Source organism: Pipra filicauda, unplaced genomic scaffold, assembly GCF_003945595.2.
Source record: "Pipra filicauda isolate LSUMZ 115617 unplaced genomic scaffold, ASM394559v2 scaffold231_size1239837_pilon, whole genome shotgun sequence".
Classification (NCBI taxonomy): Eukaryota; Metazoa; Chordata; class Aves; order Passeriformes; family Pipridae; genus Pipra; species Pipra filicauda.
In genome coordinates, this window is record NW_024104345.1 from 447137 (window position 1) to 474717 (window position 27581).

Genomic DNA, 27581 nt, shown 5'->3' on the forward strand with positions numbered 1-27581 from the left:
AGCAGAATATACCCCTTTCTCAACCTAGGCTTGTCTGTTGAACTGTGGATAAGCAAGCTACATATGATGTTTCTCTATACCTTTACAAAACGCTACTGAGAGCTGCTGCATTCTGTATGTGAAAGAATTGATAAATGTGAGCAAGTCACTCAAGCAGAAGGGCTTTTCATTGCACATATTACAGTATTAGAACCATTTAGGTTGGAAAAGACCTTTAAGATAATTGAGTCCAACTGTTAGTCCCAACACTGCCAGGTCCCACTAAATCATGTTGCTAAGTGCCATGTCTACAGGTTTATTTAAATACCTTCAGGGATGGTGACTCGCTCACTTCCCTGTGCAGCCTGTTCCAATGCTTGACAACCCTTTTGGTGAAGAAATTTTTCCTAACAGCTAAGCTAAACCTCCCCTGGTGCAACTGGAGGCCATTTCCTCTTGTCCTATCTCTTGTTACTTGGGAAAAGAGACCAGCCCCTACCCCTTGCTACAACCTTCTTTCAGGTACTTGTAGAGAGTGATAAGGTCCCCCTGAACCTCGTTTTCTTCAAGCTAAACAAACCCAACTCCTCTTTATCAGACTTGTGCTCCAGACCCTTCACCAGCTTCGTTGCCCTTCTCTGGGCGTGCTTCAATGCCCTTCTTCTGTGACGGGCCCAGAACTGGACACAATACTTGAGGTGCAGCGTCACCAGTGCCAAGTACAGGGTGGTAATCACTTCTAGTCTTGCTGCCAACTCTGTTTTTTGATACAGGCCAGGATGCCATTGGCCTTCTTGGCCGCCGGGGCATACTGCTGTCTCACATTCAGCCAGCTGTTGACCAGCACCCCCAGGTCCTTTTCTACCAGGCTGCTTTTCAGCCAGTCTTCCCCAAGGCTGTAGCATTGAATGGGGTGGTGGTGACCCAAGTGCAGGACCCGGTACTTGACCTTGTTGAACTGCATACTATTGACCTTGGCCCATTGATCCAGCCTGTCCAGATCCCTCTGTAGAGCCTTTTTACCCTCCAGCAGATCAACAGTCCCACACAACTTAGTATCATCTGCAAACTGACTGAGGTATTACTCCCATGTGAGAAGGCTGTCAACACTTTCCCAGCACTTGCAAGGAATTTTGCCCCTACAAACCATTTGAGCAAGCAGCAGATTTTTGTCAAATGTTTCCCTTCAGCCATTAAAAATGAGTTTACTAACTAATGTTTTATTTCTGCCAGCTTTTATCTCCTTTTTTTTGTGACTCAACTTATGCATCATCCAATCCTCACAGGTATTGCAAGAAGCATTTAATCGTTGTGTAGCAGTCTTGACACGGTCTAGTAAACCAGATGATATGTCTGTACAGGTAAGTTGCAGCAGTTGTAACTGATTATATAGTCTTCTGAGAAGCTGATACATTATAGTATATGTATAAAATGATAATAAATATAAGTGTGTATATATATACATAATATAAAATATTGGTATAGTAGTATATATATTGACAATAGGATTGTAAACTTGCATTTTCCTCTACTTGTAACCAATAAAATGCTGCTTTTTGTAGGTATGTGGATACATTAGTAAGTGTTACAGTGTAGCAGCTCAGTTTGAGGACTGCAGAGAGAAGATTACAGAAATGCCTAACATAATTAAGGACCTCTGTAGACTACTGTATTATGGCAAGGTAAGCACTCCTTTCTTTTGCCTAAATGGGTGTTGAACTGTCAAATGTTTAGGGGAATATTCTGCTTTTAAAGGAGATAAGACAATCATAGAATGGCCTGAGTTCTAAGGGACCTTAAAGATCATGTAATTCCATCCCCGCTGCCATGGGCAGGGACACTTTTCACTAGACTAGGTTGTTCAGAGCTCTATCCAGCCTGGCCTTGAACAGGGATGGGGCATCCACAGCTTCTCAGGGAAACCTGTCCCAGTGCCTCACCACCCTCACAGTAAAGAATTTCTTCCTAGTATCTAATGTAAACCTATTCTTTTTCGGTTTGAATCCATTCCCCCTTGTCCTGTCACTACATGCCCTTGTAAATAGTCTCTCCATCTTTCTTCATAGGCTCTGCTCAGGTACTGGGAGGCTGCAATTCGGTCACCCCAAAGCCTTCTCCTTTCCAGGCCGAACAAACCCAGTTCTCTCAGCCTTTCCTCGTAGTTGCACTGACCAATCAACCCTTCTGTAAGATCCCAGCCAATCATGAGGAGATACAGAACTCCACTGCCTTGTTCTCAGCGCTTGCATTGGAATCTATTTAGTGGGCTTAAAATGCAATCACTGTAAAGATTCAGCCTTTTAACTGACACATCTAGCTGCTTGGTTTACTGTGCTAAATCAGGAGATAATGCTCATTTCTAATTATGTGAAATAACTATTTGAGTACTCTTCACTTGGAAAGATGCTGACTAATTAGCCATGTTGATGGTTACCAGACACTTCAACTGCAGATGTTACCTGTACTTCAGTTTTCTTCTCTCTGCTGCCTAGATAGTACTCTAGGATCAGCTAGTTTTGGCTTTAAATCTTTGGTAAGGGAACCAGTTGGCACTCTTTGGTTACAAGTACTAAGGCAAACTTCTTTTTTCTCCCTCAGACAATACCACGAGTAGCTGCTTTAGGAGTAGAGTGCGTTAGCTCCTTTGCCTTAGATTACTGGCTACAAACACACTTATTTCAAGCTGGTGTTCTCTGGTACTTACTGGGTTACCTCTTCAACTATGACTATACACTGGAAGAGAGTGGGATTCAGAAAAGTGAAGATTCAAACCACCAGGTAATGTTCCCAAGATGCATGCTATCAGACACCAATGGTTGTTGCTTGCCAACTCTTACAAATAGACTTAAGTGTATTCAAATACTTATTAGGATCATTGAATTGCATGAACAGCAATGGTAACAAAGCAGTTTGGGAAAGGGATTTTTGTGTAGCGGTGTAAATACTTCTTGGGTGTTGTTTTTTGGGGGTTTTGGGTTTTTTTTAAAGAGTTCAAATATTAAAGCTGCCAAAGCCTGCGGTTTCTAATGGACTTAGTGCAAGAGATTTTTTACCAATAGCTAACAGTAGAAATGTACATTTTTGTTATCAGTCTTTTGAGGCTCAGCTGAAAGGGTTGTCTAGTGATACTGAGAACTTATGGAAAATATCTGCTTTTTCCTCAAATGGTGACCCTCTAAGTATGACATTTCTTCCTCAGCTACTGGATGAGATGAGCTTTGAACACTCTATTGTAGCTATAAAGTCTTGTATCACTCTCATAAAAGATTTGTTATGCTGATATTTGACTGGGTGAGCAGGAATTGTTGTCTGGTCAGAAACCAATACATTAAATAGCTTCTGTAGCTTTCAGCTCATCTTCCTGCCCCAGGTTTTCCTGCTTATCAGTGCTTATTGTCTTACTGCACTTATTAAGCCAAGATAAATAGAGAATATCAGTGCTGTTCATTCTGGTGCAGAAGTGTTGAACAACCCTTTTGGTTATTCTGATAATTCTTCAATAAGCTCTAGGTTTTCTCTAACTGTCTGTCTTTTTCAGGAGGTAGCAAATAGCCTTGCTAAGCTCAGTCTCCTGGCCTTGAGTCGCCTTGGAGGGTATCTTTCTGATGATCAAGCTACCCCTGAAAACCCAACAATCAGGAAAAGCTTGGCTGGAATGTTGACACCCTATATTGCCAGAAAACTCGCTGTGGTCAGTCCTACTGAGGTAAGTGTCTGTTGGCCAAAACTTTCTCTAGTGATTTATGGAAGGAGTACCTGGTTCCTTCTAAAACACTGAACTCTCTTAGACCAACTGGATACTGAGAACAGCAGTGTGATTTTTCTTTGCAGTTGGAGTAACTGCAGGGAAAAGAAACTGCTTTGACCTCGAACACTATAGACAGGAGCAGTGCTCTATAGAATAGTATTTGCAAAACAAATATAGGGACAAAGAAGTTGAGTTAATTGTTGAAGGCTTAGATGATGGAGAGTAAAGGCTAAACTTATCTCTTTAAAGTGGTACCAAGGAAGTCATCTATAAAGAGATACTGCAGATAGTTGCTGTTCACTACCAAAAATAGATGGAGAATCTGAAGTAAATGTGGCTCAAAGCACAATAAAAAAACCCTGTAATATAGATTGTACTAGACCAAATAACTTGTACATACTGTTTTTCTAGTATGCTTTTCCAGTATGGGAAACTTCATACTTTCAATTTGGTTCTGTAATTGGTCTCATTGCTAATGAGATTGGATTAATTAACATTGTGAAACATGCTGATTACTATGCATAACGATTGAAAACTGTTGTAAATGTTACATCATGTAAATTCCTTATTTCTTAGACTCTGAAGATGCTTAACAGTAACACAGAGAACCCCTACTTGATCTGGAACAATGGGACAAGAGCTGAACTACTTGAGTTTTTGGAATCTCAACAAGAAAGCATGATTAAGAGAGTAAGATACTTCTTACTTTAAATCCTGCTACTGTTTTTTTTAAACTGTTTTGTGTTTTGGTACATCCCTCTATGATGCAGTGTTATAGTTTATACAAATTTCTATTGTTGACTACTCCTAAGTCACTTTCTTCATTCAGTAGTTTTTAAAAGAAAACAAAAAACCCTAAGAGTTTGCTTGTTTATTTCTTGTTATGTTTCAATCTGAGCTTCTGACTTTTGCTGAAGCATTAAGTTTTCTGCTCAAGTATTGCCTATTTCATTATCAGTTTATAGCTTTACACTTTCTACAAGATGATTTTCTGTCTGAGCTTTTGCTGCTTATCTCTGCTTAAAGGGTGATTGTGACAAGAGCTATGGATCTGACTTTGTCTTCAGTGACCATGCAAAGGAACTTATTGTGGGAGAGATTTTTGTTAGAGTCTACAATGAGGTCCCTACCTTCCAACTAGAGGTGAGATGTAGCTAAAACCTTCCTGTTGAAACTAGTGTTTGGAATGCTGCTAATTCCTGTTTATCTGCCAGTACAGAATGGAGAAAATACAAAATCTGATGGAAATTTTCTTCAAGACCAGTATGTTATGAGACATGCCTTTACTGGAGCAGAGGAAATTAAAAGAACTAGTCTGCACTAAGATGTGCTGCTTCAGATGTCTTAATGACTTTTCTCTATAAGCTTGTTCTGCAGACACTTGAGTTGCTTCAGTAGTTCCAGGCAATGGTGATTCTGCCTAGTGGCTTTGCAGTCCATCTATATCTATGGGCAAACATATACCTGTTGAAGTAGTGGCAGCCTCTTAAGGGTATGTTTAGATAGAAATAGGATTAATGTCTTGCAGATGTTGTAGTGATTAAAGAGAAGTGTTTTCTGTCTGCCTGTCTAGAGAAAGGGAATATGTGAATTGTAGGACAAGTTATTTGGATACATTTTCTTCTACTGGGAATACTGTTGCATCACAGAGCTAAAAATGCTCTCATCTCTACTTTAAAGCTTCCTAAAGCGTTTGCTGCGAGCCTTTTGGATTACGTAGGCTCACAAGCACAGTACCTTCATACGCTAATGGCAATAACACAGACTGGGAAAGTAGAGTCCAATCAACATGGAGATCGGTTACGGAGAGTTGAAATGGCCCTGGAGGCTCTGAGAAACGTGATAAAACACAACCCAGGTAGGCTTAAAATGGAACTTACTTCATATACTCTTTTGTGGACAACCTTAAAAATTGTGGACCTCGGTAGTCTTTATCTTCCGCTGAGAAGGAAGCTTGTTTTGCTGGTTAACAGACTTTAACACTGTTGATAAGCCATAAAGGCTTGCTTATTTTTTCCTCACCTGGAGAACATAATCAGTAGATGTGTTAAAGTTTTGTGTGAAATTCAAGCCTTATCTATTTTCATCTCTGAATCACTAGATTTTAACTCTAATTTGAGCCTGCTGTTGCCAGGAGCACTTAAGCCTCCTGGATGAAACTTCCTGTAATCCTTCGAAGAATCTTTAACTGATTTTTTTTAAACTTTCTTGCATCAAAAAGAACTTCTTTGAACAGAGTACTGCATGTTAGTAAACACCTAAATGTCATTAGTGTTGAGGCCTTAGTAAAGCAGGAGGAGAAGATGCTTTTGAGAGTGGGCAGCTAATATCAGCAAAAGTTAATGAGCACATACCAACATACGGACTGGAAAAGCCTAAAACAAATGATTAGGACACTCTCCAGTTCTAAAAGGAAATCATGCTGCTATTGTAGCTTCTAATAATAGGTGCTTAAATTATTCTCAGACTGGATATTCTGTGTTTACAGTTATAACCCTGAAGGCAGCTGTTACTGCTGCATATAGCAACCCTGCTCTGAGCTGGGACATTCTGAAAGGGCAAGTGAATTTGATGACAAGTACTGATGATCAAGGATAAATAAAATGATGCAATTTATTACTTGCATTCTTACAAGAACTAGCTCAGTTACTTACTTCAGAGGGAGGAAGTATCCTCTGCTTTTGGAATATCGTTGATCTGAGACTCTGTGGAAGGTAGATTAATAGAGAAGAGTTTAAAATTTTCTAACTCTTTAGCAGATGCTGTCCTGTAAGAGCTGTTACAACTATTGTGGCAGACTGTATAAAGCCATGTAGTCTTTAACACCTCTCTGTAGACCAAAATGTGGGCTTAGGATGGCCTTCAGTGAGTGCTTTGGCTAACATGAAGAGTAACTTATTTTGTATCTTACAGGTTCTGAATGTGAATGCATAGGTCACTTTAAGTTGATATTCTCCCTTCTGCGTGTTCATGGAGCTGGCCTGGTGCAGCAGTTGGCTCTGGAGGTAAAAACTAAACCAACCAACCAACAAAAAACAAATAAAACAACAACAAAACCAAAAGTACCCTGAACCACTAAACCTGTCTAGATGTTCTACACAATAACCATAAACAAACCTGATGGTGTAACTGTTAGAGTAGCATCTAAAAAATATCAAGATTGGAGTTCTAAGGTGTCAGTTACTCCTCGGAGAAACAGGTGATAGCTTCTTGCCTGAGTCTTTGCTCCTTTTTTCCCTGAGGAGACAAGACAATTTGGTGGCAGGAATAAATGTAAATATCAACTCTATTTGCCAGTGAAGTGACTGACTTCACCACACACTGCATTTTCTTGACAGTGTCTTAAAAGCTGGAATATAATCAAGTGTTGTTTCTGATCTTTTACAGGTAGTGAACATAGTAACAAGTAACCAAGAATGTGTTAACAACATTGCTGAGTCAATGGTTCTCTCTAACCTACTGGCACTCCTGCATTCCTTACCTTCAAGTATGTATTCTATGATTCTTAAGTCTTGCAAGGTAAAGGGTTTCCAACTCAGAAATGAATTAGAATGCAGCTGGTTGAGCTTACCACTTGGGTTTTAGGTTAAAACCCTAATCCTCTTTCAGGGAGGATGGTTTAAAAAAATGTTCTGCGTAACTGATTTCTTGTCCTAAATGTGTGAGCTGAAACATCAGGTATTGTGATTGGGTTTGAATTGCGTAGTGTTCCACTGACTAATTATTATAGGGAATTTAGGTAGTAAACATCTACTTATGAAGCTATGCTGTACTGGAATGTATGATTGATTTTTAACATTCCTTAACTAATTGGGTTTAGCCAAAGTAAGCTTGCAATTGTCATAAGCTTTGTTGTTTTGATACAGCTTTCTGTTAAGATCAGTTATGTTCATCTTTTATTAGTTCATAATCTATATGACACAAAGTTTTTAATGCTTTCTATTTTGACAGGTCGGCAGCTTGTCCTTGAAACTTTGTATGCTTTGACATCTAGCACAAAAATAATTAAAGAGGCCATGGCAAAAGGTACAGTACTACACTGAAAGCAAATGTTTCTGCAGCACTGGATGTAAAGTAGATACTCTTTCTTCCTACTACTTGTGAGTAGAAAAAAAATTGAATGATTTTCTAACTCTTTGTTACAGGTGCTTTAATCTATTTACTAGATATGTTTTGCAACTCCACACATCCGCAGGTCCGAGCTCAGACAGCAGAGCTCTTTGCCAAAATGACTGCAGATAAGCTGGTGGGTCCAAAGGTAAGGATAGTAACAGCTCATATTGGAACTCTCTTTAAAGACAAGCAAAAAACCACTCTTCTGTCTAAAATGTTCATGTGAAGAGCAATCTGGCTTTTTCAAATAGTTAACCCTTAATCTGTGAGCAGACTTCTAGACGTTGTTGTATTTACTGTAAGCAGGTTGGTTTCCATTTGTATTGACTTCAGCATTAGAGACCTAGATTTCAGACCTGTCATTGGTTATTGCTATTTGAAATGATGGCACTATTTTATTTTGTAGTGTTCTGTTCTAGCAGTTGGCAATTATAGTACTACAGATAACTGGACTTCCTGGAGTTCTCTGTGTTTCTGTCAGTTAGTTTGTCCTGTCATTTAGTTTGTCTTATGATATACTAAATGTCATATGATATACTAAATGTCAATTCTGTTTATCCTTTCTAGGTTAGAATTACACTAATGAAATTTTTACCTGGAGTTTTCATGGATGCCATGAGAGACAACCCTGAAGCTGCTGTTCATATCTTTGAGGGAACTCATGAAAATCCAGAATTAATTTGGAATGACAGCTCCAGGGAGAGAGTATCAACAACAGTTCGAGAAATGATGCTTGAGTATGTGAAGACCTACTGACACAGTATATCCTTAACTGAAACATTCTTAGTGGCAATAAACCAGAGTTGCTGTAGAACTGTCAGACAAAACTGCCTGTAAAAAGCAGAATCATTACAAGCCAGGCTTCAGTGAAAAGAAACTTGTTCACTGTTTGTGTATTGTACCTGTAACTCAGTGATGCAAGAGCAGTCTGTGCATAATCCAGGTATTTGCTCACTGCTGTAAGAATTGGAGGGGGTTGCAATGGGAAGAAAATGGGGTTTAGAAGCTGGGATGGCTTCACAATGATGGAGGGAAACTGAGGTGTCAAGTAGGGAAGACAACTGCTTCTTTTACTGCTTGTTAAAACTTACTTTCTCTTTAAAGGCACTTTAAACTTCAGAGGGACAACCCTGACACCAACTGGAAGGTAAAAGGATACTGTTTCTGCTTTGAGTCTGTCCAGGGAGACTATAAGCCAGCTGATAATAGATGCATGCCAGGCTCTCCTGTTTAAGTACCAACAGGAATTCACTGCTGTGCTATGAACGTAACCGTTCGTAACTGAAAACATAGCTGGTTTGATGTTTTCATTACTAGTTGTACCTTGAAATTAGACACTTACTGGCAAAACCACTGCCAACATACTCTGAATTTTCAGATCATTCAAATCATTCTAAAATGCATCAAAAGTCAACAACAAAGAATACCGGTTTGCTGGAAAAAGTCCTGTCACTACATAGCTGTAGAAAACTTGCTCTTCGTAAATGTTCATAACTTTAAGTCACCAAGTCTCAAAATATATTGTCCTTTGCATCAGGTCAATAAGTGAGGTGTTTCAGTTTGTAGTATTTCCCAATAACTGTGAAAGGCCAGACATGACTTCCTCCCAGCGGTGCTCTAGTTCAACATTAAACCAATTTCTAAACACATGCAGGGTAGCTATTTTGATCCAGGTGAGAACTGGAAACTTCCCTAGGGTGATGGTGAGAAACCTCCCCCTGAAGTGGGCGAGAAAGGAAGGAAAGGGCTGTTGTATCATCAGCTGTTGGCACTTTTCTTGAACTAGGGTTTACCACTGATGCAGTTGTAGGTTCAGTTACATTTTTTGAAAGAAAAGTACTGCCTGAACTGTTCCTTCTAATGTCATTTCTTACCTCATGTTCCTTCAAAATGAAGTGTTTATTGGTCTTGCCCAGCTCTGTTTCAGAAAATACAGTTAGTTAGTGACCCTGACCATGTAGAGAAACAGTTGCTGCTCTCACAAATACTCTCGCCAATAACTCCTTGTACTTTGCAATTCAACAGCTGCCTGAAGACTTTGCTGTGGTGTATGGTGAGGCAGAAGGTGAACTTTCAGTGGGGGGAGTCTTCCTAAGGATTTTTATTGCCCAGCCGGCCTGGGTTTTACGGAAACCAAGAGAATTTCTCATTGCACTGTTGGAAAAGTTTACTGAACTACTGGAGAAAAATAACCCCCATGTAAGATGATTTTTCTGATTCTACTCTTTGAATTTGTTTAACAGTTTTAATCTACCAGTCTTTTAGCGTCTCACACTTTGAGATTCTCACACTTTCTTCCCAACATGAATGGGTTTTTTCGTCTGCTTTCTGATTCTTTATAAAAGCACATTGTTGATATACTGAGGCTACTTTTGAACATGAGTCAGTGCTTTTAAAGTCCCTGAAGCCCCAGAATTAGCTTAAGTTATGTCTTAGAGGCTTATTTTGCACTAGAGATGAGGCTTAACAAATTAAGTATCTTTTAATTATTTCATGACTGGCTGACTTAAGAAAATGGCACTTGTTCTACAATGTCTAAAAATTTTCAGCTCTTGACACTTCTGTTGTCCTTCTGGAAAACTGACTTCCCACTCTAGTGTAACTTACGTGACCTACAGAAGGCTGCCACCTAACAATTAGTGTAATGGGTAGAGCAAATGTGTTACAGTTTGAATGAGAACAACGTTTAAAATTCAGTTTTTAGTCATATCATTAACTTGTCATTACTTGAACAACCTTCAGACAGATTTTTGGTGAGGCTTGCAGGGCAGAAATTAACTTGCATGTTGAATAAAACGGACATCCTTATTGCAAAAATGTGATAGCTGTTTGTAGGGGCATGTGGAATACACCCAAGTGTGGTGAGTGCTGCTGCACAGGCTGCAGATGTTCAGGTGGTCAGCCTGAACATCCATGCTATCATACTTCCACCAGGCAAGTTAGCACATGGATGCATGCAAAGGCTGCAGCCAGACATTGGATTCTCTAGATGCTGGAAATACTGCTTAGGAATTCCCATGTGGTCTGTGTTCATGGAACTAATGAATGTCTGCCACTACTGGAGCTGATAATCATGTTCTTAACTTCTTGTTTTAATAGTTTGAGAGCCAAGTGACATAAAAGCATTAGGGGAAAAATCTACAATGCACAGTAAGTGAGAAATGTTGTTATTATGATGATGATACATAAGGCTTTACTGAGCTATCCTTTGTGTTGATTTTTGATTTTCTGCAGGGGGAAACTTTAGAAACCATTACCACAGCAACTGTGTGCCTGTTCAGTGCCCAGCCTCAGCTAGCTGATCAAGTTCCTCCACTTGGTCATCTTCACAAGATAATCCAGGCTATGAATCACAAGAACAATGCCATTCCCAAAAGTGCCATTCGTGTCATGCACATACTGTCTGACAATGAGGTACTGAATCGTTTAAGTGCTTGAGGGGAGAAAAAGCAAACCTGGAGTTATTTGTATTGTTGAAAAGGCATTATTCTAACTATAAATATTGTGTAACAGATGAGCAGGGACTTATAACTAATTAATGGGGAATTGATAGATTAAAGACAGAGAAATTCATGGTCTTGGCTGACCATATTTGCAGTAACCATTAATCTTGGCACAAAATAAAGTATTCTGGATGTTTCTGTCTCTCTATAGCTTTGTGTTCGAGCAATGGCATCACTAGAGACCATCAGCCCTCTCATGAATGGAATGAAAAAGAGATCGGATATAGTTGGCGTAGCCTGTGAAACACTGAATCGAATGTTTCAGAAGGAACAAACTGACTTAGTAGCCCAAGTAAGTAGTGTATTCTGAGACTGTAAAAATGTGGTATTTTTACATTTAGATACATCTAAACTGTTCAGAAGAACAGAGGTACTGTTCAATTTAGATAGCATCTGGGAAGCCTCCTAGAACTTAACTAATGTGCTTTTCTTGTTGGAGAAGTCAGTTCTTTATCTAAAATGCGGACCTATTTGAGGATGTTACCTGAGTATTGAAGCTTAATGCGTAGGGTAGTGCCGACTGGTGTCTGCTGAGAAAGTGTAGTGTAGGAATGCCAGCTAACTCAACTCTGTTTACACCTGGACAGAGCAGAATTGCTGGACAGGATCTTTGCTTTCTCTTTTATTCGTATTCAATACATACTCATGTATTCATACAGCTCAGGAAAAATGGATGAGCCTTGGCTTTAGCATATTAGTGATAGCTGTTGCCACTTCTCATTCACGCTAATGCTAGTAATGTAAACATCTATATGGAACTTCCTAGTCCATGTTAAGACAACTCATTTGGGTATGTTTGCAGGCTTTGAAAGCAGATTTGGTCCCTTATCTTCTAAAGCTGCTTGAAGGTGTTGGTCTTGAGAACCTGGAAAGTCCATCTGCAACAAAAGCTCAGATTGTTAAAGCTCTGAAATCCATGTCTCGCAGCCTGCAGTATGGGGAACAGGTAGGTACTGATAAGTCTTCATCTGGGCTTTGACACTTGAAGATCAAACTCTGAACATCACTTGTTTAATTTTTTGCCTGTCACGTGCATCATTCCACCTAAAATGTTCACATCCTTTAACTACAAAATCATTACATCATCATCTATTTATTAGAAGTCATTGGTTCAATGCATGTGAAGAGCACTAACAAGACAAATCCCAAGTACAGAAATGTTCTATAAGCTAGCTGGCTTCTACTGACAACTCTTCAGAACTTGTTATAAATGTAAATTGCTTTTTTGTTTCCCAAATAAATAGACAACTGCAGCAGCTTTATGGGTGTATATTCAAGCTGGTAAAATCGGCCCCAGTAACTGTGCAAGTCCTTGGTGCCTTTCACTTACCCTTGTGTTGAAAGCTTTCTGAAACAGAGGGAAACTGGGGATAGGTCCTTCTTCCAAGTTGTCCCTATCTTGCTACAGTACAGGAGAAGTCCTATTCTGCCTCAGCTGTAGGTGCGTGGCAAGTGGCTGCTTGCACGGTTGCTTTTCATTGTCACTTAACTGGGGAATGAGAGACAAAGTCAAGCTACTAAATGACTTTTTTTGAGCATTATGTGTTCAGCTGCACAGTTAACATGGAAAAGCAAGTCTCCTTGGAAATGTGTGTGAATTCCATATCACAGCCTGAACTACTGCCATGCTCTTTGGTAATCCCTTTGGAATGGTTTGGTTTTAGAAAATGAGTTTATTCGCCTAGAACATGACAAATGTCACTTGCTCACTGTGTTAATCTTTTCAATTACTGTAGGTAAATGAAATTCTGTCTCGTTCTTCTGTGTGGAGTGCCTTCAAGGATCAGAAACACGACTTGTTCATTTCTGATACGCAAACAGCAGGATACCTCACAGGTTAGCAACTCTTTCCTGTTTATGCTGAGTCATACTGAACAGTTATTTAATTGTCAGACTGGACTCTGGAAATACTGTTTATCCCCAGGATCTAGTGCCATCCCATGGTCTGAACATTCAATGCTGTAAAAATACAGTAAGTTTTTAAAACATTCATCAAAAGCCAAACTTCTTGTCGATTGAGAATGTATTTCTCTGGGTAGTCTTTGCTGTACCTGCTTCTAAAATATCAGAGCAATGGAATCTGGACACTGGCAAGACTTGAAAGTACTCTGTGGCAATAAAGCAGAGATGTAATTGGAACTAATGAATGTGACAGTAGCTTTCTTGCTTTCTCAGGATCAGTCTTTTTCAGTTCTAGAACACATTGTTTTCCAAGGTTGGAGGGAGGAACAAACTGTCTTCAAAATCAGTTAGACTGCCTGTATTAATTGGCCATGTGAATTACACGGCTTAGTGTTAGGCAGGTAGTTGTAGTATTGGAAAAGTTGGAATGTTAATAGCTTGGAGTTTGAGGCTGTATTCCAGGCAGACTCAGTGCACTGGCAAGATGGCCTCGTGCTTGTGTATGTGGAGCTGGTGGCATACACCTGACTGCAGCAGTGGTGCACCCTGGGTGAGTCCCCTGCTGGTGCCACCAAGATCAAAATGGCACCCCAGAGGTGCTGCCTCAGTGCCACTGGCAGTGTAGAAGAGCATTTTAGCTGTGTGTGCTGCACACACAAAGGATAGCAACTGATGAGAACCTTGTTGCTGTTAATGGCATGGTGCAGACACAATCCTAGAACAGTTACATCACAGCAGGTTCTTCCTTCACTCCTGTGCAGCACTTGATAGACACAGTATCACAGTCCAAAACTTCCTATCACATATTTTCAGATACAGCAAGTAATGACATTGTAGCAAACTTTAGATAAAGCAACACATGATGTAAACTTCTGACTCCTCAGTAGCCATCAGCTGAACAATCATTTGGTTTTAAGAGCTTTGCCTCCCAGGTGATGTTTTAAGGCCCTTTGTGACAAGCCAGTGTGAACACATCCATGTGCCACATGGAACTTTCTCACCTAACCCACTATAGGAGTCTTGGTAAAGCTTTTGAGCATAACTGAACTAGTGAGGTATAAATCAGATGACCAAAGTTTTTCTTGCAAGATACTAACATGTATTTTAAGAAAATGAAGCAAGAGCCTTTCAGGTCCAGAATTACATGGTCTAGAAGCAGATGCTTAGAGTTTGAGAGTAGGTATATTACAACACTTGATGCATTTTTCCACACAGGAAAGACTCTGTGCTTTAGCTCTGAACAGGAGTTTTCTGTTTATTGTACTATTTAATGCCACTTTGACAAAGAATACCTGAACACCTGATTCAGTTGGTACTGAATTTCCTTGGTATTTCATAAATACCGTAAATATAGAAATATGAAGAAAATGCTGGGTGATTACTGGCCAAGAATTGCCACTATACCAGATATGGTCAGGCTTGAGACTGGGGACAATATAGCTTTCCAATTGCCTTAAGGCCTGTGCTGCTTTTAAATTGCCTAATGTTTAAGTGCTTGCCAATGTAGAATGAAGATGCTGTACAAAGTGTAGATGGAAATCAAACTAAAAGCTTTATTTTTAACCTCTCTTATCTTGTATTCTGCCTTATGTCTTGCTTCAAATTGCTTTGCTATTTGCACTTCCCTTGAAACTTCCCTTGCTTGTTTCTCTTCCCTCAGGTGTCTCTTCTCCTTCCCTTCTAACTGGCAGCAGTCCCCTTCACCTGAGAAGTGGGCTTTAGATCTGCTCTGTCAGGCAGCTTGCTAACTTCTGTGTAGCTCTCTAAAGCAGGTAGATACCATCTCATAGAACGCACACTGCACTTGCTGCATTCCAAGCAACAGATGCATGTCATAGAGCTGTGACAAATGTGTGGTCCCAAAGTGCCAAACACTGATAAACTTGCCTTCTTCGAGCACACAGGAGCACAACACTGATAACTGCAGTGGCTGGTACTTGCTGGTACTACACAGGAACTGAACTTCTGAACTATGTTAGGAATCCTCCATAGTGGAAAAGTTTGAGGCACAAGATAACTATGGGGAATTTTTGCACTAGTAACAGTGGGTGTGGCTTTTGGCAGGTGCCACCGGTGAGCTGGCAAAGAGAGGTCCCCTCCTGAAGGCAGAGCGCTTTTAAATACCAAAGGCACTGCTTGCTTTGCTCTCTTCCTCACAGTAGTAGCGTAGGACTGTTCACAAGGAGACAAACCACGCTCTGATGTTCTGGCTCTGGGGTGTAGGTGAGGAGGAGGGTGGGACAGGAAGGGATAGTAAATTTGTGAGAACTCAGTGAGGATGATTTAAGTGGGGAGAGTACAGGACCCAACAGAATTCACCATGTTGAATGTTGGCAGTGTAGGCTGGAGGTCTAATACCAAGTTGATCACTGTATCAGTGCAGGAACATGCTGTGGATGGGGAGTATTCTACAGTCATTAGTTACTGTTGAAACACCTCTTGCTGCAATGTGAGTTTTTATTGCATTTGTTGAAAGTTTCTATATGACTACATTTTTAATTCCAAGCTTTTAGGGAGAGGGGCTTTGCCTGCAGTGCAAAACTAACTGCCCTGTAGTAATCAAAATGGATATTTACTAATTTTAAGGAGCTCTGCATCTCCAGTATGTAGTTTGTGTATTCAAAGAATGCTGTTACCTTTTCCTAACTGAAGGCACAAAATGCTGCCTAGACAAGCTTTAGGCAGTTCTGCTCCTTCATGGGGCAGCCCACTGAGCTTCCTTGGAATATGCAGCTGGAAAAAACCTCTACAACCCTGAAAGCATACATGAGGAGCCCAGTAGTGGAACGCATGCCTGAACTTACTTCACTTCCATGGCAGGGCCTTTCCTTAGCAAAGGAAGGCCACCCCCTCTTTACTGCTGCTTCCGTGGCAGAAGGTGAGATGGGTACTGCTAGTGGTTGGGGTTCTTTTGTAACTTATTTGGCACATCAGAACAAAAAACACTAGCAAGTCCAAGAATGGCCTCCACAAGCTACTCCACTTAGTGGACTAATAAGCCTTAGTTCCTAGTGTTCCTAGATTTCAAAGAATCTTAACAAAAACTCCTAAATGTTCTTGTGTAAGGTGTCTGGTTGACTTAGATGATGTGTTACCAGAGGGAATAAAGCTGTTCAATCAGCCCGTAGAATGAAAACTAATCGCCAGTATTTGTTTCCTTCCCGAAAGGCCCTGGAGTTGCTGGTTACCTTACTGCAGGGACAACGTCATCTGTAATGCCCAACGTACCACCCCCAGTAGACAACGACGTGGGAGATGTCAGTTAAGGACTGGAAATCCTTGTGAAAGAGACTAAGGCAGACTGGCCAGTGATGAGGAACTGCACTTTCCTCCAGTACATTGAAGTGAACTTACTGCCTTTCTGGGTGTTTATGACAGTGTTATTCCTTTTTTCTATGACTTTTTTTTTCTAGGAAAAAGTCAGTGATTCTAACTACCACACTGTAACACAAGAAAGCACTCTGTGGATCAGCTGAAATGGGTACACAAGAATTTTTTCTTGTTGTACATAAGCACATTTTGTTCCTTTATATTTGTTTACAAGACTGTGAATCAAACTTTCCTAGTTTTTATATTTTATGAATTAGCATGACTGGAGTTGAGCTACAGTCTAGAGGAATTGGGCTAAAATAACTTTGACCTCACCGACCCCCACTAAATGGGCATCCCTTCTTTTCTCAGTCTGATGTGATCACTCCCATTGAACATGACCTGCAAAGGGTTTTGTCTCTGCACCAGTTCACTCGTGTCCTAATCATTAACATTATTATCTTCTTCCTCAGATCAAACAGCATTAGACATTCGTATGTATAACTGGCTTGACCAAATTGACAAAGCTTCAGCAAAAAAACCTTAAAGTTGACATGTTATGTAAGAAATTAGTGTAATTGTGAAATGTTCTATACATTATCCAGTATATAAAAACTTTCTATATTGAGTGTACATTATACAGATCATTCATATGTACATAAAATTTTAAAATAAAGGGAATTAAGAGCCTTGTTAATGAGATAAAGGTGTTGTTCTTGTGTAGCTGTTCTTTGAAGGTGTAGGAAATGAGGGTGGTCAGAAATCCTAATTGGAACATGGCTAAATATGGTCCCTGGACATTCTTCATTGGAAAAACACATTGTGCAGGTTTTGACAGCCTGGAGCACAACTCCTGAACCACATACAGTGCATTTCAGCCACTGACTTAGTAACACTCTCAGCTTCCTAGGAAACTTGCTTCCTGCCAAGAATGAGGAAAGTAAGGTGGATGGAAACGTAAACAAGAATTACTGTTTTCCCAAAAGACATTATAATCTTGTTTTTAAGTATAATGAATCAATATGAGGTAAGAAGCTTTGTGGAATGCCTCCAGCTCCAGGTCCTCTGTATGTGTACCACCCTGTCTGACTACCACAGCTATAGCTGGACATCCGTCAGGCTCCAGGCTCAAGGACAGAAGTGGCTGCAGCCTCGCCCCAAAGACTGAGCCAAGCAGAGTGTGTTCTCTCCAAGCTCCAGCAGGGGGGAACTTGGAGGGGGGGCTTGTTTGTTCGCACAAACAGTAAACACTTGTACCCTTAAGTTAAATGTTGATCAGTCCTGTATAAGTTGAAAAGTGATTATCCTAACTTTACAGGAAGTAGGGCTACCAACAGCACAATATTCCGGGATCTGCCTGGTTCTGTTCCTGCAGGGGCAAGTTCTCTTGTAAGTAACTAATGTCAAAGAGGATTATTACAGGAGCAGAGCTGAGGAACTATGACCTTTGAGAACTTCATAAAGGTGTACTGGGCATAAATGGCAGAGCCTGTTTCGGTAGCAGAGGAGGTCATAAACTGCCCCATGTCCGTCACTGCTGGTGCCAGCCAAAGCTTCAGCTCCTTGGAGAGGGAAGGTGCCACCTGTGCTTAGACATATTTAAGGGTGGGAGTAGCTTGGACCAGGAGACAGGAGGAGGCTTGTGAGGGTGCACAAAAGGAGACAGAAGTAAAGATGCAAGGGAAGACAAAAGGTACACCAATAAGAAAAGGTGTGAGGAGATCCATTTGGAGAAACGCAGCAAAGGAGTAAGAAGCAAGGAGTAGCAGACAAACTGACCTAGCTACACGCTGACCCCAGTCTCCTGTGCTGCCCTGAGCTTCACTTGAGGGGGAGCTGGGGGAAGGATTGAATGTAGCCTTAGGACTAGAAGAGCAGCTGAGAGCAGGAACTGAGGAGGAGAAAGGGTTGGAGTACAGCTGAACTTTGGAAAAAGGAAAGAAAGGCATTACCTTCAATGTTTGTCATTTAATCAAAAACTAAAAGTTCAGCCTAGCTTGCAGTAAACGAAACTGTGTGAGACTTCTGACTCAGAACTGCTTTGCCTACAATGAAAGGATAAAGGGCTTTGGCTCAGAACAAAGAAAGCAGTTTAGGCCTATTAGAAAACAGATTTTATTTAGTGTTACAAAGAACCCAGATAAGTTGTTATTTAGATACCATTCTGCTAATTCTTAAAAGCAAGCCCATGATTCTAAAGTGTAATGATTGTAAGTAAAGAGTGAGAGAAGAATTGCTTCGAGTTTTTGTATTCATTCAATTTTACCTTAAACAACTGGAAAAAACCCCTTTCCTAAATTTTCCATTCCATTTGAGAAGGCTCTATGCTGCCATTAGATTTTTGCAGTGAGCTTCTTCGACTGGTCAAGCAGTTCCCACCTTGCAATTGTTGAGAGATGAACTTCATCAGGCCCATCTGCCAGGCGCAAGGTCCGGATATAAGCAAACCTGTGTTGGGAGAGCTGAATTAGGGGCAGGTTTCTGACCCTGCCACAGCAGCCAGAGAGTCTGACAGTGGGAGCTTTCAGCACTGGTTTTACTACAAAATCCTTCTGACACTGGTTTCTTGGAAAAGCGCTATCACACAGGAGATACTGCAACAAAATCTTCCTGGCAAGATTGAGATGGGTGGGCTGGGAATTCAGAAGTTTTGCTTCTCGCAAAGGCCATAAGGGATAAGATTAATCTTTAAACGCAGATCCTCTTTGCTGCTGATAAGAACTATTTTAGATCAAGTGCCAGGTTCTGGGGTTTTCTGGTAAGGGTAATTGCACTACAATTAAACTCTAAAAACAATTGGTTGAAGTTTATAGCTTAAAGGCATATGGACTATTATTTCAAGCTACCTGAGGTGAAACAGCATGTACTGGTGTTATAAAATGATCTTAGAGGGAATACTTAGAATCTACAGATAAGTCTCCTTTTACTCACATAAAGGCCAAAGGAAAATCCTGAGAAACTCCAGCTCCACCACACACTTGAACTGCACAGTCAATCACTTTAAGCACAGCTCGTGGAACAACCACTTTGGTCATGGCTACCTGTAATTAGAAGAGAACTCACAATATCAGTAGTACTTTCATAAGCAAGTGAGAATATTTACCTTACAGCTCTACTGAAGATTAGTATCTCACAGTACATTCCTTCCTCTCAGGCTTGGATGAGGGCTCTGCTGTTTCTATTCCCTGGGTATAGTAAAACTGTTTCCAGTCACCCCAAACTATCCTACTGTGTTGAAACAAGCAAGCAGTGCTTGAACAGATTCATCTTGAAGTTTCTGAGCTCACTCCCCAATCCTCTGACAATTAAAAGCATATCTTAAGGCTCTCTGTTTTCAACATGAAGTCATACTCTACAATTAGAATAATAATGTTTAACAATATGTTTTAGTTTGTGTTTCAACCAGTTGAATGCACAGATTTTGCATCTCCCATGTACTAGCTGCAAAAAAAAAAGAAGAAATTCACCTCTTTTCTTGCTTTTCTGTTGCCCAACATGTCAATCTTCCTGGCTGTTTTCAGTGTGAGCAGACGAGCCTGTTCTATGTTGAGGCGGCATTCGGCAATCCAGTGGGCAACAACTTCCTGCAGAAACCAAAGCCAGCAAGGGGAACGTCAGTTAATACCTCTGAGCACACCCTAAAGTGCATCTGCTGCTCAGCAGGTGCACGCTCTGTCAACTTAGAGACACTCATGTGCAAATTAAAGGTAGTTTGATGCATGTCATCTAATATGAAAAATAATAAAGAAAACACTAAAAAATACTCAAGATAGAGCAATTCTTTTCCTGGCAGGAAAGAATTAAAAGGGAAAACCTGCAGATTCTGGCACACTTTTGAAGTCCTGGTCAGACACACTGCATGCTGGCCATTTTCCTGAAGTCCTTCAAAGCCTGGTTTTTACTCTCTGCTTTCCTTTACCCACTAACTGCACTCACAGCCCTCTCGCCCTGTAACAAGCCCCAGTATAAAACAGTGGGGAGAAAGGGGAGAGGAATTCCTTCTACTTTGCTTAAACTGCTGGTGGTGGTGTGTGACAGACAGAGCCAGAACACCTGCAGGGCGGTGCCTGCTGCATCTGCCTGATGATAAATTAGAAGCTCTCTTGATCCAATATGAAGTTAACAGTCTTGGCAGCCCTTCCCGGCTCCTCTTGGCTAATTTCCCCCTGCAGCTAACATACCACTGTAGAAAAAATGTGTGATGCTTGTCAGTGCAAAAGCTGTTTGGAGCCTAAGCCAGCCTCAGGGACACACTTCTCCTGGGGCTCTGTATTTGTAGGCTTGGCAGGCACAGGACATACAAGCAAATGTACAGCACTTGCTTCAGTGCGAAGTCTGGAGGCTCAGCTTAGCTTGTGCCAACAAAGATGGTCAGAACCAGGGTGGGCGTGTTCACACATGCTCTTCTGCCTGCAGCTCCCAGGGTCTGACTGCCCCATGGGCGGTGGTGACAGGCAGCCTGTTACTCAGAGCAGCTGCCAACCTCACCTTTTCCTTAGTTATCCTCAAGCTGTGCAGAACCTACTCTGGCTCTGCAGCTGCCTCCACATCATGCCTGTGGCTTCATCAAACATGGTTGTAAATGTAACAAACTTCTGAGAAAACAGAATGTGCCTCATGCAGCTCTGAATAATTCTAGGTTATGCTGGTGAATGGAAGTTTGGCAAGGACGTGACTGGAAAACAGATACATAAGGTTGTTCCTTCTGGATCTGTACAAACAATTTGCTACACTCTGTGCCAGATATTAATACAGTTTCCTTTTTCCATTGCTTTTACTTGTTTTTTCCAATAAAGTCATCCCAGCTGCTGGGAAAACTGAGGAACACTTGAAATGTGAGAGGCCAACTACCAAATGCTGATGGTTCCTCCTACGGAAGGCAGATTGTCACATTTTTATTATTTTAGCAAGCAGTTGCTCATGAAACAGTATTTCAATTCCAGAGCAAAATAAGAGCAAAAATCGCAACATGCCCTTAGTTTGGCCTTTACTTTCATAAGTAACTACAAATAATTGATTGAAGAAATAAAATTTTCAGTCAGATTTAGACCCCTGAGTGTTTCCAGTGATTGCGAATGGAGACATTCAGGTGACAAACTGTATACATAAAAATGGTGAATTTATACTGTAACTATAGAAACATAAGCTGTATACCTGAAAAAATACCTGTCCAAATAGATCAGTGAAAGCAGAGAAAAACATGCAGTGACAAAATCTGTATTCAAATCCAGGAAAGGATATCCAATTCATTTGCAAAGGAAAAAAAGAAGAAAAGATCCCATAGGTTATAGCCAAAAATGGCAGCCTTGCGATGTGATTTTTTCCTTTGCCATCCGAAGCCTTATGAGTAGGAATTCAAGGTTAGGGAACATCTACTTCTGTGTCCCTTATCAGAATCACAAGGTTGTGTGTGGGCAAAACAAAGGTCACTGCCTGGAGCATGTGAACTGAGACAGGGAACATGCTTACGTGCTGATACAGCTTCCTCCCGAAAGTCTCCCTCTGTGCAGAGCGCTGGCACATTATCTCTAAAGCAGTTTCAGCTGCACCGAGGGACCTCATGCAGTGGTGAATCCGGCCTGGCCCGAGCCGACCTTGAGCTATCTCAAACCCCCTGCCCTCACCTGGTTGGAAAGAAAAACAGGCATATGAAGACTCCATGACTCTCTCTTGAAATGATCCATGGCTCCAAGCAGAACTGTGCTCATAGCACCAGAGGTAAAGGCGAGCTGCTTCAAAGTTTATTTTGTAGAACTCTTGCTTGTTTACTCCAACCAGATCTATATTGACACACTATTAATAATACTTACATCACAAAGCACACTCCAAGATGGTTTTTGAGAAGGTTTGATTTAGCTGATTGAAATTAAATTTTGTTAATCTTCCATGGAAAAATACATCTATAAGATTTGGAATGAGTATCTGAGGGAAGACTTTGAGGTTTCCAGGTCCTAGGGCTACTCAAGAGAGAAAGCTCTTTGAGCAAAATAAAAGAAGCAGAGAGGAAATAGAAGAAATCAGGATTTATATTAAGTAAGAGAAGTAGAACAGAGTTCTCCCTGCAAAGGGTCACGGTGCTGCTTATTCTTTCTTTTTTTCACTACTGCTAAGAACTGGCCATAGAGTACAGCAGGACATTCTTTCAAAAAGTCTGTGAAGTCTATGAGAACTGGTTTTGGGGAAAGAATGCCACTGACAGATTTTGCTTTGCTCTACTTTAGGGCAGTGGTATTTGAATGACAGCCACAGTTGCCATGCTTCCTTCTGCTCTAAACAAGGTACGTCCAAGCAGCGGATAGGCTGCTAAAGGAATATTGGGCTCCCTCTTACACGTGTTTGAGACCCTGGCTCAACTGACCACAGCTGTTTACAATTACTTCTGATGATTCATTAAATAAACCACTGTTTCATAAAGCTTGGTTCATTGCTATATGTATTAGAAATGAATAAGTGCTGAAACTCACCCAGGATTATGTTGGAGACAGGCACTCGCACATCATTGAAGTGTATCTCAAAATGTCCTCCGTGGATCTCATCTACAGGGACAGAAAACACAACAGCAGAGTAAAACAAAGGAGGATAAAACATAGCCTTCAATTCCTTCCAACCCTTTTTCTATATATGCATTTTACTGATTTATTTCATATACAATATTTATTAACATTACAGCAGCTTCTGAGACTGCTAACAAATTAACACACATACACATCTGATAAATATGATCACCTACCCAGATAGCCAAACACCGAGAGGGGTCTTATCAGCTTCAGCCCTGGAGTGTCCATGGGAACAATAATCATACTGTGCTGCTTGTACCTGATCAAGACAAAATGCACCTGTTACATTTAACTCTGAGTCTGCCTTCTGTCCCCTTCCTCTGATTTTTTTATCTTCTATCCTCAGTTTAGCACTCGCACAAAGCCAGTGCTGAGGTTTACCTGTAGCATCTGCACCATCCTGCCCACACACAGTGGGGCTTCAACACTCCTTGAACCACCAGTCAACAAGTGAAAATATATTACTGGCACATAATGCACCAAACTCCTACTGCTGGACCTTCTGTGCACGTACTTCTGTATCACCCAGTCAATTCTCCTAGCCCTGCCTTTCTGTTTTGTCCTCAAAACAACATTATCAGAATCATCATCTTGGCTTGCCTATAGTTTAGGGGGAAAAATCCCCATGTTTACATTCCTTACGAATATTTAAGGTCAGTTATTAGTCACACAGAACTGGAGGTGATGCCCTAGGTCCCTGAATTCAGCCTCCAGTTCTAGCAAGTGGAGTGTCACGTTATCCCCTCCAAGAACTTCTCTTCAGCTTCCAAGAGCTCAACAGATGCCACCATCTGTACAGCCGCCGGGCAAACCATCCTGTGTGCTGTAGGCAACTTACTGTTTGCTTCTCAATGGAACCTAGCCAAAGCCAAAAACTTCAGATAATCCATGGGATCTGGGCTAAAATCCAACTTAGAGATATAAATGTTCCAATTCTTTTGCATTAAACGCCATGTGATTTTAATAGAACCAAACATGGAGCATTTAATTCATCACTTGCGTAAGTTTTTGCAAAAGGCAATTTTAGTTTGGTAATAAGTTGAACAACGTGTTTATTTTAAAGAAAAAGAGGTAAGTATTATGTTTACACATACAAGAGTGGAATGAGTAAGTCTGATTAAAGATCTGCAATGCTCTCTGCTTACACAGCTTCACAGAACCAACATCTCATGGTACAAACTTAACTTTCTATACCTACAGATTACTTTGTGAAAAACTTAGTAGATAAATTCAGGTCTCTGGTGTGCCACTTATAACCATTCTGTTCAAGGAAGCTCTGAAAAGTTTTGGATTTATTATTTAAACAAGCAATTCTACCTTATGTTAACTGCTTTATATACTACACTTACAAAATAAATTGTAAGCCAGAGATAGCTGTTGGTTAAACAACCGATGCAGACTAAAAGTTATGTGACCAAGATAAAGTTAGTTGAACCCCCCTCAAAATTTCCTATCCAATTCATCACACAGCTGCACAAACACTAGAGCTGGTGCAATGGATGGGGGTGGAAAGCATGCCAATGCAAGATGATAACGGTAGAAAGGTTGGGAGGTTTCAGTCATCACCAGCTGATGGCAAAACAGGAGCTTGGGCAGCAACAGACACATGCAGAGGTTTAAACTCCTCTCTAATTCACGAGCACATCCAACTGATCAAGGCAATTAATGGCATTTCACTCAATAAAGTTTTCTCAAGCAGTGACTCCTCCAGGGAACAAGTTTTAGGTAACTCCTTGAATCTCTTAGGAATCCTTACCTGGATGCTGAGGAGGTTTTGGTTTTGCCCATTACAATTGCAACTTTGCAATTTGGGTTTCCAGCACCTTAAAGAAAGTGAAAAATACAAAATTAGTTTTCAATTTAAAAATCTCAGTGTAGAATCAAATGAAGCTTCATAACAAGAAATCTTACTGCCTTCCTTTCCTGATACAGGAGATACAATCTACTGCTGTGTTTACACTGAGTAATCAGGCTGAAACAAAATACATCTTACTAACTCAACATGTAAAAGGGAGTTGACCTGTGGGAAGGGGAACATGAAAATCCAAACATCCAAACCCTCTAGGATCCAGCTCCATTATCTATTCTGATGAAAAGGGAACAAGAAGATACTTGAAATGGAATCTAATTACTTCTGTCTCCATTACAGTTGAGCAAGTAAGTGTGATGCAAAAACACATCTCTCAAAGTGAGATGCTGCTATTTCAAAAGGAAAACTTCTTTAAAAACATCTTTAAACTATAAAGACTGGAGGGTCTATGTGGGAATGGAATGCCAATGGGATTATAACTAACTAACACAAATAAGACTATCAAAGGGTTACCCTGATGACTTTTCTACTACGTCAGCATAACTTCCCTGGAATGCAGGTTTTTTCCACCTTTACAAAAATGATTTTAGATTGCACTTCAAAGAAGGCTCTAAGTGGAAATTTTTACCTGAAAATAGTCTGCTAGCATTTCAAACCATTGATAACATTATTTGAAATGTTTGTTATACAGACATATTTATTATACCTTTGTAGCACAAAGCCAGCATTTTAATTTACAAGTCCTAAAGAAGACTCTACCATTGATTAAAATTTCTATGAACTTTAATCCTTACTGTCTTTTTCTTTTAAGATTTCTTGGTACCAAAGCATGCTCTCATTCCTTTCAAAGCCTCACAAAGGTAGGGAAAATACCTGATGGATGTAACAATCAGTAACTTTTTTATTGCATCTCAATGCAGATGACAAGCTTTGCAGAGATTTAATTCAAGGTTGGATCTATACCAACTCGGTTTGTTCTGAGGTCAGAAACAAAGATGACTTTTTATCTTTGGCAGCTGTTAGAACAAGGTTTGGGAGCCTGTGGTCTAGACAATACAACCACCTGGCTTTGAGCTGAGCTATTTCCTCCTACAAACAGCCACTGTGATGGCCAGGAAGCAGGAGAGAGATTTACTTCATTCTGATAAACACTGCCTGTTTTGAGGGCCAGGCCGCCGGCTGTTTACTTTCCTCTCTTGTAATATGATATTCATCCATTGTTTCCAGAGTGGGGTTATTTTTGTGGCCCATGAGCTGTACAATGCTAACGAGCTAAAAATCTGAGTGAAAAGCTTCGGCAGGGAGGATAAATCAGCTTGGTAAAAAAAAAAAAGAAAAAGGTAGATCCCAAACTACCCTGCACAGAGAAATGCTGCCTCTCTGTGTAAGGGGCATTTGATTCTTCTCCTTTTCCACAGAAGGTAAAGAATTGCCTGAGATCCATTTTCTAAACCAGATCTACCTTGAAGTAAGGTTTAAAACAAAATATATTTTGACTTTCTGGAATCTCTTTAAAAACTGTTTTGTAAATACTCCTCAAGTCACATCCCTGCTACAAAAAAAAGGCAAATTTCACCATGTTGCATGAAAAAGAACCCAACCAGAGAAAGCTTTCATCTTGAACTCAATGAGAAGTTCACTGAGAGCTAAACATCTGGTTAGATTCCCTAAATAATTTGTACAAATTTCTGGAAGGCAAACGAATACCTCCATTTTATCTGTTCTTATTCCTATCTGAGCACAGCAAAAGAAGGCAGATTCCTGGCTTTTCCACTCCTTAGAGTCTGAAGTCCGGGAAACCTAAAACAAATTTTATGTGACTTTGACCTATAAAAGCCAGAAAGAAGTTCTGAACTAATGCAAGACACTGAAAGACTTCAGTGGTTTGGAAGGAATGCTGACAGCCTGGATGGAATAAATCTCTCATTTATAAATGGCATTTTTACATTACTTACAGAATTCAAAGAAGCTGCTGAAGGATGAGGGGAAGAGTCACAGAAGCCTGTTATGTGGTAGGAGTTAGAAGTAATTTTGCAAGAAACTCACAATTGAACAAATAGATATTTTAGAAGGTCAGTTTTAACCATATTTTCATATTGATAAGCTTTTCAGTAAAGTTTTCCATATATGACTCTACAATCTGTACAAAACTTTTAAACAACAATGCTGCTACACTGGGAAACATCTTAAGTTTAACTAACTTGTTATACTTTCTAACTCTTCGTGGCACTCAGATAGGCAAAGATAACGGTATTTTAAAATGTGCTTAGAGGGTTGGCCACAATCCCACTAGAAGCCTAGTCTTTGTTATCTGGAGCATAACATGCTTAAGATTACTGATCTTCACACAATCAATTTATATTTCTGGTAGAAAGGGTACTAAATGTGGCACAGACACAGAAGAAGCTGCCATATAGCCTGCTTTCAGAAGCCACTAGCACTTTAATTCTTGTAATCTAGTTACCTATTTTTCAGCATTCGGTCTTCAATTTTTTTGAGTCTAAGATGACTCAGGCAGGATAAACTACTACCTGAATGCCCATAATACCTATGATTCTTGCCATGTTGGCTGCTGCATTGTCAGCTCAGTGGGTTACTTCTCTCTGCTAAAGATAAGGGGGCTGTGATGACATTACACACTTGTCAGATTCCTAGACGGG

The 27581-nt window shown here is 40.4% G+C and overlaps 2 protein-coding genes across 6 annotated transcripts in view; one reads left to right on the plus strand and one right to left on the minus strand.

Moving 5' to 3' along the window:
- The window catches only part of DNAJC13 (DnaJ heat shock protein family (Hsp40) member C13), a 56040-nt gene extending 38786 nt beyond the window's left edge, over positions 1–17254 (plus strand). For 2 of the 4 annotated variants that reach the window (XM_027748550.2, XM_027748551.2), the window contains 19 exons: positions 1266–1340; positions 1542–1661; positions 2578–2757; positions 3518–3685; positions 4304–4417; positions 4754–4870; positions 5408–5585; positions 6641–6732; positions 7115–7214; positions 7679–7753; positions 7873–7985; positions 8408–8577; positions 8945–8987; positions 9866–10039; positions 11075–11254; positions 11495–11635; positions 12146–12289; positions 13080–13179; positions 16414–17254. In XM_027748550.2, coding sequence (XP_027604351.2) covers positions 1266–1340; positions 1542–1661; positions 2578–2757; positions 3518–3685; positions 4304–4417; positions 4754–4870; positions 5408–5585; positions 6641–6732; positions 7115–7214; positions 7679–7753; positions 7873–7985; positions 8408–8577; positions 8945–8987; positions 9866–10039; positions 11075–11254; positions 11495–11635; positions 12146–12289; positions 13080–13179; positions 16414–16511 — 2382 coding nt within the window. In that variant the 3' untranslated portion in view covers positions 16512–17254. Of the gene's footprint in view, positions 1–1265; positions 1341–1541; positions 1662–2577; positions 2758–3517; positions 3686–4303; positions 4418–4753; positions 4871–5407; positions 5586–6640; positions 6733–7114; positions 7215–7678; positions 7754–7872; positions 7986–8407; positions 8578–8944; positions 8988–9865; positions 10040–11074; positions 11255–11494; positions 11636–12145; positions 12290–13079; positions 13180–14905; positions 15018–16413 lie in introns of all 4 variants that reach the window. The other 2 variants (XR_005563636.1, XM_027748552.2) reach the window with 2 other exon arrangements.
- Positions 17255–18645: 1391 nt separating this feature from the next.
- The window catches only part of ACAD11 (acyl-CoA dehydrogenase family member 11), a 30528-nt gene continuing 21592 nt past the window's right edge, over positions 18646–27581 (minus strand). For both annotated transcript variants that reach the window (XM_027748554.2, XM_039381567.1), the window contains exons 14-20: positions 24868–24934; positions 23285–23370; positions 23019–23090; positions 22024–22178; positions 20022–20138; positions 19486–19595; positions 18646–19002 (exon numbers count right to left, since the gene is read on the minus strand). In XM_027748554.2, the coding sequence (XP_027604355.2) occupies positions 18888–19002; positions 19486–19595; positions 20022–20138; positions 22024–22178; positions 23019–23090; positions 23285–23370; positions 24868–24934 (722 nt within the window). In that variant the 3' untranslated portion in view covers positions 18646–18887. The remainder of the gene's footprint in view (positions 19003–19485; positions 19596–20021; positions 20139–22023; positions 22179–23018; positions 23091–23284; positions 23371–24867; positions 24935–27581) is intronic.